General features: G+C 40.4%; 1 protein-coding gene across 3 annotated transcripts in view; it reads right to left on the reverse strand.

Moving 5' to 3' along the window:
* Positions 1 to 3891: 3891 nt before the first annotated feature.
* The window catches only part of LOC113094017 (transportin-1), a 29002-nt gene continuing 19672 nt past the window's right edge, over positions 3892 to 13221 (reverse strand). The window contains exons 17-24 of one of the 3 annotated variants that reach the window (XM_026259643.1): positions 9091 to 9193; positions 8880 to 8978; positions 8696 to 8791; positions 6412 to 6487; positions 5279 to 5378; positions 5118 to 5192; positions 4888 to 5014; positions 3892 to 4009 (exon numbers count right to left, since the gene is read on the reverse strand). In XM_026259643.1, the coding sequence (XP_026115428.1) occupies positions 4907 to 5014; positions 5118 to 5192; positions 5279 to 5378; positions 6412 to 6487; positions 8696 to 8791; positions 8880 to 8978; positions 9091 to 9193 (657 nt within the window). In that variant the 3' untranslated portion in view covers positions 3892 to 4009; positions 4888 to 4906. Of the gene's footprint in view, positions 4010 to 4887; positions 5015 to 5117; positions 5193 to 5278; positions 5379 to 6411; positions 6488 to 8695; positions 8792 to 8879; positions 8979 to 9090; positions 9194 to 13221 lie in introns of those variants that run through there. The other 2 variants (XM_026259644.1, XR_003287965.1) reach the window with 2 other exon arrangements.

Here is a 13221-nt window from a genome sequence, read left to right on the forward strand (position 1 = left end):
GAATGTAAGCGATAATAAAGATAGACTGTGTATGGACACACCTGAAAGCATACGCCTTCATTCTACTTAAAGTGATAATGCACTTGAAAATCAAAATTCCATTATCATATCACTCATGTACATTCACGTTATTCACTTTTTGCTGAACACAAAATAAGTTATTTGGAAAAATGCTGGTAACCAAACCATGTTGGTGTCCAATGAAAAATTAATACATGTCTGGAATGGCACGAGAATGAGTAATGTTTGACCAAACGAAATTATTACATGGCTCACATATGAATCATCATTCAATCATATAAACAACTTTATTAGACATTCTGGTCTCCGGTCTAACTTCACGGAAGAACTGGAGCAGGCTAGCATTGTGATTGACAGCCGTAACGTCCAATGCTTTTGCAGGATAGGATCGTTAACGTTCCAAGACGTAGATCGATAGCCAATCGGATTGAACGGAGGTGGAACGTAGTTGGCTGTCTGTGTCAGATGGATATAATGAGGCCCAATCCCCGGTCTGGCTGGACGGCATTCTCCGAGAAAAGTGAGGGGGGCAAGAGGCCAGTAGGCTCTCGTGCTTGCCTTGACCAGGTTTTACCGGTATTATCCCAACAACGCCCGGCATGAATCAAAACATTAAGAATAGCCCCAGAAATTGAGCATATCGTACCAATTTAAACAATGACAGACGAGTAGAGCCGAGCTGTCTTAACCAGCATAGCCCACAAAAATAGCAAAGCATAAGCAACCTTACCCAGAAATTTTCCAGGAAATAGGGCGTTATCATCTTGTTCTCCCTTCTTCAAAGCGGTGCTTCTCTTAATTTGAATTGCCTCAGTTGGCACAGTTAATCCACCGTCCTCCCCCCGATGTTGTTGTGTCTGGTGGTGTTTCTCTTTTTCCCCCCTGCTCTTCTGCTGGGTTTTCCTCCCTGTGAACACGACTCCACCTCCAGTCCTCCTCGCTTGTTTTTCACCCCCTCCACTTGTTCAGTACTTCAGTGACGCCACTGGCGGTTTCAGGAATTGCCAACATTTCCCATGATGCAATCGTCTAATTTTTATGTCCCACTGTACAACTCAGTTTTTTAATAACTCAGTTCATAATATCATGTAACAGACCAGTGTAATCACGAGTTAGTTTTTGTTTGTTTGTTTTTGGAAACGAAGTATCATTTAAATGGATAAATTATGTAAAAGGTAGTCTACAATTTATCCGGTCTTAAAATGTATAAAATGTTATTTGAATCAGTATGCATTTCCAAAGTTTGTTGAAATACCTATTATATTTAAACCTCTGAAATTCATCAGACACATAATGTTAATCAGTGATTTTTGAAAGGGTTTATTCTTACCAATGCACAGATCCAAGCAGTGAAACAAACTCACTTCCATAACAATGTTCATACAAATATCATTACAAAATTTCTACAGTACAATATATATTCTTTGCATGATCCAAAAATATTGGTGGCCCCTAGAAATGATTACTTTCTTTATTTTAATCTTTCTTTCAAAATTAGATTATAAAATAAAAAGTCGAAAAAAAAATCACTATAAATTAAATTGCTCTCATACCAGAAAAGGGAGCTTTTGAGCAAAGTTTGACTTCATCGTTACATTTTCTTAATTTCCACACATAGAAACTATACAGCAGTTTGGTGCAGTCTGGGGTGGGGACACAATGTTAGATTATTGACATTTTGTACTTCACAAAAAGAAAACAAGACAAAAAATAAAACCATTAAAAACGTAAAACCATTAGATTCATTACTGTGCAATCTCCAAGTCTCGTGGCCTTATTTATACCCCCACCCACCCCAAAAACTCAAGTTTAACTTCAAGGCATTACAGTATATACTGCATTTATATTTCATAAATAATGAATGTTCACATATATTAGGGCCAGGTTACTTCCATTTTATCCAACATGAAGTACCCCTATTTGAGTGTCTACTATCGGATATTTCCTCGAATAAAAAAAAAAAGAAAAAAAAAAAGTTTTACATTCTTTTTACAAGGAGACAGTAACTGAAATATGCCTTTTAGCAAGGATATTCACCAGCAGCCGAATGGATTACAGTGGAATTGCTCTATTATTATTATGAAACATGGGAGCCTGAACAGCGGAGAAAGGCATACAAAAAAAAAAAAGAAAACCGGCAAAGAAAAAAAAAACAGTAAACATGCCTCCTGGAGGTCTCTACAACATAAAATATTCAAAGTAGAAAATTACAACACATAGCAGCATTCACAAGTGTAAAACGACACACTTAACATTCATAATATCTGCCTACATCTGGTTTCTTTCTTTGTCTCTTTACACTTTTTCAGTCAGAAGAGCATCTGACCTCTTTTATTGGTTACAAATGTAAAACAGCTGGAATGTGACAGACAGACTGAAGAAAATAAAAACACCTTGCAGAAATACACTGGCACGACACAGGACTCACAAACACACCTGACAGTATCCCGTGGCGTTCAGATTGAAAAAATCTTCTACAGCCTTAAAGGTCTGACCTCTCAGCTGCTTCGGTTTAAATCCATGAAAGAACCATTTTCACCGGCTTCCAGATGAGTATGAAGATCAGTCTCGTCTGTCTGAGATGGCAACTCTGAAGCACAAAGTTTTTAATACCTTAAATCCTCACCCTCTGGGATACATTCAGGCATTTTAAGGCTTGCTACTGTTCACATGAGGGACACAAATACTGCCTCCACGAGCACTGAACTGGTCCAGGATTATACACAACACGGGACGTTTTTTACACTTCATGCAGGAGGTAAACGAAACTAAATAAACAAGTCACAAAAGCAATACGTGGATGGAAACACGTCACCTATTGTGTATGTGTGGAAAAAATGCATTACTAAAACTAGTCTATTTAAGGGGTGCTAGAAAAACAGATTGCTCATTGGGCCACCAACATGCACAAAATCAAACAACTAAACATCCAGATTAAACCGATCGGTCAAAAAAAAGATATCACAAGCATCTTCAAAATCATGCTCGGAGCAAACGAAGCAAAAAGAAATCACTGATGTCTTAAAAATGAAACAAAATGTGTGTTTAGGGTTCACTCGTTTGGATCCATGTCAAGCACGCTGGAAATCAGAAAGTGAGACTGAGGAACATTAAGCCTCATACAGAGCAATAGTTCAGATTTTTCAGACATATTCACTGTGTTAATTTGGAGTCTTCCCTCTCGCTTTGTGCATGCTAACTAATTTATCAAGATGAATTAAGAAAACTGAAAAATAAAATGATGCAGTCATTCAGGTTTTTACTCCCTCATCTTCGCAGATGAAAACCCTTCACTATCAATGATATGAGAGGACTTACATTTCTAGAGTAATGCTGTGTTACCTTTTAGACGGAGCCCCTAAAATATGGTACGTTTTTAGCATTTACTGTCTTTAAATGTTTACCGTCTACTGCTGTGCATAGTTGGCACACAAAACACGGTCTGCACACTTTCATGCAGTCGAGCTATACCCTACATCAACCCATGCATAGGGACCTTACGCTTTGCGTCCAAGTTGAGATTTACGTCACCCCCACCCCTCTAAATGATACAGTCCAGAAAATAAACTAAACCTGTGTTTTAGAAGCTTTCAGAGCTTGTCTCCAGGCACTTTCCTAATGTCAGGAGTGCTACACTACAGAGTTTACACATATCTTCGCTGTTTTATTATTATTTTTTATTTTTTACCCCTGGATGTCCCGTTACATTAATTGCCCTGGTGAATGAACGCTAATGATGTTTTTAGTTTTTTTGCCCTCATGGCTGATTGTTATGACATGATGAAAAAGCTTTCTTCCCTATTTTGGTTTGGCTTGGCGAGGTGTGGTCGACTAGCGCCTCAGCTAACACTTTCCCTCCCACCCCCCGTCTACAGGGGTCCAGTGGGCCGTATGGCTCCCACCCCTGCTAGACCACCCTTCCCCCCAGGTAAAGGGCAAAGTATGCCCTGGGTATTAGAGGTTCCCATCCTCTCCTATAGTGAATAAGCTGCAGAACAAGAGAGAAAGAGATCAGATTAGAATAATTTTTTTCATGTACAGTATCAGTAGTGTAAACACCCCTTCAAAAGTTTGGGATCAGTATGATTTTTAATGTTTCTTAAGTTTTTTTTTATTTGTTATATTAAGGCTGTATCTATTTGATCAAAAATACAGAAAAAGTTGGAATTTTATAAAAAATTATAGCAATTTTATATTTTAGTATACCTTCAAATATAGTTTATTCCTTTGAAGCACAGCTGAATTTTTAGTATCTCAATCAGTATATAAGAATATTTTCTAAAGGATCATGTGACACTGAAGACTGGAGTAATGGCTGACGAAATTCAGTTCTACCTCACAGAAATAAATTCTATTTTAAAGTATATTAAAACCGTTATTCGAAACTGTAATAATATCTCACAATATTACAGTTTTTTCTGTATTTTGATCAAATAAATACAGCCTTGATGAGTATAACAGACTCCACTTAAAAAAAAAAAAAAAAAAAAAAAAAAAAAATTCCTTAGGACTTTTACTGATCCCAAACTTTTTAAACGGCAGTGTAGATATCAATAACATATCACAATAATGATCACTCATTGTTCATTTATGAATCCAATTTAAACAACAACAAAAAGTGTTACTACTATTATTATTATAACATTATCCAACTATTAGCCAAATTTTGTTCATGAAACCAAATTACTAATGTAACTTAGTAATTACTGGCCACAAACCTCTGAACGATGTTACGGTGCACACAACACATTTTCTTTTATATATCGTAATACACTTTTAACAACTGTGAATGCTTGCTAAATTTGAGTAGAGGAAATACACACATTTTTAGCAAACATGAATAAACACTTGTTCACGGAAATGTACCTCTTCAATCAGGTAACATCTACACCCCATAGAAGGCTGCAAGTCTTTCTTTGAGTGGAAGAGGAAACTGGTCAGAAAAGTGTCTCCAATTCTCGTCTCCAACCTGGTTCTTAAACCCATGCAAGATCTAACAGGGAACACACACTTGAGTACAAAGCATGCATCCAAAATCATCTCGAAGGCTTTCCCAACTCCCAGACTCGCATCAAATATTTTATACAGTGCTCTACCTTGTAGAACATTTCTCGAAGATCATCTTTTGGGTTCATCCAGGATGCTACGGCATCACAGAAAAATATAAAGTCCTACAAAAACGGCAAAGAGAACAAAGAGGCTCGTTTTCAACTGCGGAAGCATTCAGAGAGACATCATTGAGAATAACGTGTCGTACCTGCACCACACCACCAGGGTTGACCGTGATCATGGTGCAGATTCCTCTGAACGCAGAGTCTTTTTCTTCATTGTCTCTTATATTGCGAAGAGAGGTGCACCTAGTGAAGGGAAGAGCCAGTTTTCAAATAACAAGCCTGTGCGGTTAGTTTCGCATGTGGATAAACACATAATCAACACAATATCATGACTACCACCTCAGAGCACCTTGAGACTAGCAAACGTTTTGAAATCCCAGAGATTGGTCAATCGAGTGTCTCTTTACAAACAAAACATTATTTTGCTGAAACCGAAAAGTAGTTCAGTTTGTTGCTGACCATCCCATTCTACTCTTGTTAATATTATTGGTTCTTAATCATATGCAATCTGCCTTCTTTAGTAATCTTTAGCTGCTTTTTGTAGTAAATTAACCTACTTGCATCAATTCTTTAGAAGACAAATACAATGTCTATATAGCACCATGTATTCTGTTAAACTAGTGCAAATTTTGGGGGCAGGCATTCTGGGATTGAATCATGCTGCTAAAAGACTCCGCATCTAATGGGGAGGAGAAATGCTTTTCAAAGAAGCTTTTCCATTTCTCATTTTATCCATTTAACTAGCGCTTCCGTTTCCTGAAACCAGCAAAGCATTTGATATTACCCCCATGCACTCAATTAGTAGTTAGATAGCGACAATAAAAAGACGAAAACAGAAGTGAAAACTGAAATAAATCAATTGAGAATACATGAAGGTGCTACTGAGGCAAATTAAACGACAAGACCTAGAGGGACAGGGTTAGTCACATGGTTGGCAATGATTTAGACTGAATCATACAGAACAGAGAGAAAGGTAGAGTGAAAGAGAGGGATACCTTCTCTCAGATGTCTTGAACAGGCCTTGTCTTTTCCACAAGATAATCCAAATAGTATGCTAGTGGAATTTATGCTTCGTTTACAAAATTCTGTATGTTTCTATACTGACGTGAGGTGTGAAGAAAAGCAGGAGCCTTTTCGAGGACACTGGGACAAGGTTTGGAGAGAGACTGAGCGAGTGAGAGAAAGAGAGAGAGAGAGAGAGAGAACCATAGGGAGAAAAGCCAGAAGATAGACAGAGAGAGGAAATGAATGAAATAAAAGATTGAATAATACACACCAGGGTCTTATAAACTGCTGTAGCATGGGTGCCACCTCTTGAGGACAAACGTAACCAAGACGACCAATTGTTATTGCTAAGGTAACGCAATCACGGTTATACAGCACCAAACGCCAACCAAGACATGAGCGAATGAGGGGGGGAGGAGAAAACAAAAAGAAACAAACAAACAAACAAACAAACAAACAGACAACTCAGAAACAGAACTCAACAGAATCTGTGTATGAGAATAAACACAAGATTTCACTAGTGCTCTTCACAGCCCCAGACTACAGGGTCAAATGTAAAATATGACACTAAAAAAAACATAGATCTCGTTTAAGGGAGGAGTCTTAGAAAACACGGCTCCTCTACGGGTTACAGAGAAACGTTCGCCAGATTCATGTAGCGTTTGCACGTGACCGTAATATGAGTAGTGCATATTCCTTTCCCCCAAATTCCTGGATTACAGATTGCAGACTACAGAAAACAATCTTGTTTTCTAAGATTTTCTCCCTTAAACTCACAAAAATTTCTTCAGTAGAACAGAAAAGTCTTGTCTTTCTTTCGGTCTCTTTGGTTTTCGTTAAGAAATGCATATTACGCCAAGCGAACTACATGGAGAGGACTAGATTCCACCGGGATCTTAAGAGGCACAGAGGAGAGAGACCTAAGTTTAAGAGACACAAAACTATGCAACATTCTCATTAAAGACAGGCATTTATGAACAGTCCAATGAGACATGCAGAAAGCAGATGATTGGCTCATTAGAGAACGCAGTTCAGTGCAGGATGAGCTGATTCGAAGAGTCTGAAACAGTTAAGCACTGTTCACCATTGTTACATTAATTAGCAATTAAATATATAATCAAATACTCACAAATTATACTCAACATCATAACACTAATGATGTTAAACCTGCACTATAAAGAAGAAATACACTACTGTTCAAATGTTTGAGGGGTGTAAGATATTGCAAGAAGTCTCTTATGCTTTATTTGATCAAAAATACAGTAATATTGTTCAACATTATTACAATAAGGTTTTCAATTTTAAAATGTAATTTATACCTAAGTTTTTTTTTAAGCAGCCATTACACCCAAATCAATGTCTTATTATCATAATTCAATGTTGAAAACTTAAGCGGTGCTTAATATTTTTGTAGAAACGTGGTACAGATTTACATTCCTAGGTGTAAAAGATTCTTAGGTGTAAAAAAGTATTTACTGTTACATTTGATCAATTAAATATATTATTTTGCTGAACAAAAGTATTAAATTACTTAATACTTCCTCAACCCAATCTTTTGAACAGTGGTGTGTTAATTCTCAAACTTATAACTGACTTACAATGGTCAGTATGGATTTGCCTATGCTACATGCCTTGCTTCTAAATTTTAAAAGGACTTAGTCTTTGCAACATGAATAATCAAATTATCAGCAATCCTGCATCAAACGTTAGCCGTCCTTAACTAAACAACATTCAACATCTATTGGCAGATATGCATTCACATTGAAAAAGAAAAGTAAATAAAACAACAGAAATAAATCGACAAACAGGAACACATCTACAAATAACCTTGTTTCTGTGGGAGTATGTTATGAGCATTACACTTCAACCTCATTAAAAAAAATAATGAAAATCAATGTCGGCAGCCATTACGGCTCAGGCTAGAGATTTAATTTGAGCAGTCCAATCAGAGTGGAGTGTAACTGGGGAATAATTTGCGAGGTACAGGTGCTATACATTCATCTAAACACCACAAAACAGATTTAGATCTGAGTTCTGATTTTTCTCTGAATTAAATAGGGGGGAAATTGACTATTTAAGGTTCAAATCTTCAAATAAAAATGTTAAAATCAAAAGACATCAGGTCTTAATATTCCTCTCAAGGTTGGTTTACATTTGGCATTGTTTATAATATCTCACTGACTGATGCTTGTAACCTCATTACTCGCTAACATGGAACTCACTGTTTTATTAATCCACTTCAGTCAGTACCACGGCTGGACTGTTACAAGGTCTGTTATATTCATATTTAATGACAGGATATGCTGAGGGAATGGACTTTTTATATAAAAAGAAATGAGCATACAATTGCCCCTACTCTTATTCATTACCCAGTTACCCAGAATACTGTGCACAACTATCCAAAATCCTTTACCAAACCTTGTAAGGTCCACTTCCTGGAGTTTGAATGGAGATTAATAAGCACTGCAGAATGGGGATCGGGAGAGTTTGGGAAAAGGATAGGGTGGAAACCTCTTGTGAGGGGTCAGCCTGGTCTAACACCCCTCAGATGGTACCTGTATTCTCCAGCAGTGTCTTGGGTGTGTTGGGTCTGTTTATGATCTCCACAAGCTGCTGTAAAACCATCGGTACATACGGCTGCATCTCAGAACCTGGGCAGAGAGATAAGTAGCATGTTAACCTTGAAGGTATGATGAAATGAGAGAAATTACTAACTGAAGATGAGGATGAAACTCCCACCCATTTGAATGGATATTTCTCCAATGGCCCATGTGGCATTGTTGCAGACTGATATCAACTCTGGGTTCAAGTTTGTGCCTAGGATAGGCATGAGGTTAGCTAGAGAGGAGAGATTCGCACAAACAAACAGACAAAAGGTTAAAGTGCCTGATGGACAACAGGGATGGATCGAACTGAGAAAGTGTCAGCGAGTGTGTTTATAACTGCATACCGATGCAAGGTTTGACATGCTGGAAGCAGGCTTTGGTCAGATCTCCCAGCAGAGCAAAAGAACTCTGGCGAACCTCTGGCATTTTATCCTGAGAAAACACAGTCTTCAAAGGATTAGCACTGTCGCATTATATTTCTCACAGCTGCTTGTCCACAAATAAATCGTTTTGGGGCTTTGCATTATTTGCAGCTCTCGCTATTCATCTGCAGCAGGCAAATGCAAATGCGGTTCTGTGCATGTAAAGATTAAATGCTAAATCCAGAGGGACAAATACATTTATACAGAGAAGATGTTGTCTTCTCCACCTCAGTCGTTACCTAGATACTGTAAAAAAGGCCACACGCAGGTTATATTCATTTGGCTAAGCTTCCCCTGCAATACACCACACTCAACGCACACGCAGCATCCATCCTGTGAGCCAATCAGGACTACATGCAGGATGCGAAAGGTCAGCGGTCCCGCCCACAGAACGGAGTTAGAGCGATCGGGAAAGCGGACAGATGCGAGCTGCACTGTAGCGATTTATATTTGCCAAAGTTGTGTGCGTGCCTAAAAAGTGAGTAACAGTCTGCTCATCAATTGCTTCCTATATTGCTTGTGAACATTGAACTGCTTTGAGTGTTTATAAATTAATGCATGCGATTGACAAAGACGAACTCGCTGGTAAAGATGTTCGTGTGTATTTACATACTAGTTATCTCACATATACTACCGCTATGTTTTAAGGACATAATCTGTGTGCTATTTAATCATTATATGGTTTATTTAATATATATCTAATATGTATCGCTCATTTCTAAGAGTTAAAGCACTCTTTTGGCGCATGCGCACTAATGTTCTAGACAGAGCGGCTCCATCTCTGTCCTCAGCGCTGAGAGGTGTCAGATTTCAACTGTGCATTATTAGTCATTTCTAACAGCGCATTTTCCCATATAATTGCACATGTTTCTTATTTGATTGTTAAATCACTGTATTTAATATATTCTCTGTGTAGATACTGTGTTGTTGTTATACTCATTGTGACCACTGTTGTTATTTGTATTTATATATATATTTTCTTTTTATCTTTATTTGTAGAAAACCACACACACTCATGCAAATTCTGTGGTGACAATAAATGGGTTAATCCCGTACAAGTCTTTTACTGGACGCCCCGTTGTGGACCTGTTGCCAACCAGCAAATACGTTTAAAAGAGAAGAGCTACCTGTAGCCACTCAATTTTACATGGTCCTTCGAGCCGGATCCCAGATTTACTACGGAGAAATGTCACAGCATGAAGAGGATGAGCCGGTCGTGCGTGCCAGGAGGAAGACAGTCCTCCCCGTGCGATATGAAGATTATAATCTCAGCGGCTTCACTCTCCCAAGGCTGTTTCCTGAATCCATGTCACCACATCCTACAGTGCCTCCCAGCCTAGAACCAGAGGACTCTGCACGTGCAACTGGGATCACTCCACAACAGTTACCGCACAAAGAGCTTGATAACCCTCTACAGTGGTCTGACGATGAACCATGGGGCTCTGAAACCAGCATCCTCCAGCGTGAAAATAGGGACCTAAGACTTGCCCATGACAATCTGCTACAGACCCTGCAGACAATGCAGCAAGAAAGGGACACGTTTCAACAAGCTACAGATCGGTATTCACAAGAACTTTCTCAGTTAAAACAACAAATGCAGCAGCTACAGATTCAAATGGTGCAGCAACAGCCTGCAGAACAGTTTTCTCCACCGGTCACTCCTACGCGACCTGTACCTGCACCACGCCGTTTGTTGAGAACACAACAGAGCGATAAGAGCATTGCACCACTGTCAGCCCCACGAGTCAGGCCTGCTGAGTCAGATCAGCCTGAGCACAGTTCTGAAACATTCTTAGCTCCAACCGCTGTCCCCAGCGCAAAGCCTACCTTGCCGTACCATACATCACATTCTGAAAATGTCAAGTGGGATGAATCAAGGGTGGAAAGAACCTATTATTCCAGGGCTGAGATGCCTGACAGGCTGAGTTGTACATCATATGAGCCAGAATCAGCAGTCCCTCCATCCTTCGGGTCTCCCCGACGCTCTCACCTGCCATGCAGAGCATCCAGTCCGGTTCCGCCCGAGCTAGAGCAGATGTACCGAGGTCCAACCCCCACAATTCCAGACTTCGTATATCCAAACCCTAGAGAATTCTCGCGGCTCAAGATAGCTCTGGAAAATATTCTGCCAGCTACAGCCACTGAAAGATTCAAATTCCAAATACTTACTGATCACCTCAAACTAGAGGAGGCCCAGCTTATCGCCGATTCATACAGCCATTCACAACAACCTTTCACAAAGACCATGGCAGCACTGGATCAGCAATACGGACAGCCACATCAGCTCGCATTGCAACGCATAGCAGAGCTCATGGATGGTCCAAACATAGCCAGTGGGGACATTAAAACATTCCGACTCTTCGCCCTCAAGGTTCGTTCCCTCGTCGGCATGTTAGAACAACTAGGAAAGAAGGGCACCTTTGAGTTGCAGTGCGGCTCTCATGTCTCCCGGCTCCTAGGGAAGCTGCCGCACGATCTCAGGTCAAGTTTTCGGCGCTTTGCACATCCCTACCAAGTGCCAATCCCCACCCTTCTTGATCTGTCAGAGTGGCTAGAGTATGAAATTCAAGTGCAGGAGGACACAACAAGGTTTGCAGGAGCCGGTCGTCGTGGATATCCAGCACGACCACGAGAAGTGATCAGAGACCCCAAGACATTCACTAAAAGTGCCACCATTCTGCTTGGCACAGAGAAAGCACCTCCATTGACAAAGATGATACCTACGGCCAACAAGCCTGTTTTAACCCCTTATTGCCCTTACTGTGACCACCACAAACACTCCCTCAACAACTGCAACAATTTTAAGCAGCTTACCATAGACCAGAAACGGAACTGGATCAAAGACTGCAACAGATGCTGCCGCTGTGGAAGGAATCATCAAGCTTCAGAGTGCAATCTGAGAATGCGCTGCAAACAGTGTAATAGCCGTCACCTTCTGGTCCTTCATGACATCAATCTCAGGAGTGAAGACCTCCCAAAGACTACCCCAAATGAAGGTACTTCTGCTAATGCCTGCCTCCTCAATACTATGAACGAGATACTTCTCATTCGTAAGCCTCCTGCCAGTCGAAAGGTTCTTCTGAAGATTGTCAAGGTCATTCTTCGAAACGGGGCACACAAGATAAAAGCTTATGCCATCTTAGATGATGGATCGGAGAGGACCATCCTTTTGCACAATGCTGCTCAACAGTTGGGCCTGAAAGGTCAGCCAGAAGATCTTCCACTTCGCACCGTTAGGCAGGAATTACAAATGCTCACTGGTGCATCAGTGTCATTTCATATCTCCCCCCTGTCTCAGCCCAGCAAACTGTATCGCATAAAGGGTGCATTCACAGCCCAGCAGCTAAGTCTTGCTGAACACACACATCCGGTTAAGACTTTGAGAGAGAAATACCACCACCTCAGAGGGCTTCCTTTGAGCCATTTAAAGTCAGTTCGCCCTGTCCTGCTCATTGGATCAGACTATCCCCACCTCATTACAGCAGTGGAGCCAATCCGTCTAGGCCCCCCAGGGGGACCAGCAGCTATCAAGACTCGTCTCGGATGGGCTTTGCAAGGTCCTGTACAACACCTGCAACATGAGGTCACTGAACAACAGTGTCTTTTAACCTCAGTAGCACCACCTGAAACTGATCTTCTCAGACAAGTGGAGAGACTCTGGCAGATGGACGTGCTTCCATGGCAAAGTGAAAAAATGAGCACAAGATCCAGACAAGATCAGGAAGCAGTGAAAATTCTGGAAAGCAAGACAGTAAGAGTAGAGGTGGATGGCGTCAAGCGCTATGCAACCCCACTTTTGCGCGTTAAAAACATGCCAGACCTTAAGGCTCCCAAAAATGCTGTTCTCCCACATCTGCGGGCCATAGAGAGAAGGCTGGCCAAAGATCCAGAGCAAGCAGCTGCCTACACAGCAGAAATTCAGAAACTAGAGCGGGCAGGTTATGCAGTCAAGGTGGAACTAAATGTTGAAGAATGTCTAACCAACACCTGGTACATTCCCCATCATCTGGTCCAACACAACGGGAAGAACAGGGTTGTATTTAATTGCTCATT

Source organism: Carassius auratus, unplaced genomic scaffold, assembly GCF_003368295.1.
Source record: "Carassius auratus strain Wakin unplaced genomic scaffold, ASM336829v1 scaf_tig00215214, whole genome shotgun sequence".
NCBI lineage: Eukaryota > Metazoa > Chordata > Actinopteri > Cypriniformes > Cyprinidae > Carassius > Carassius auratus.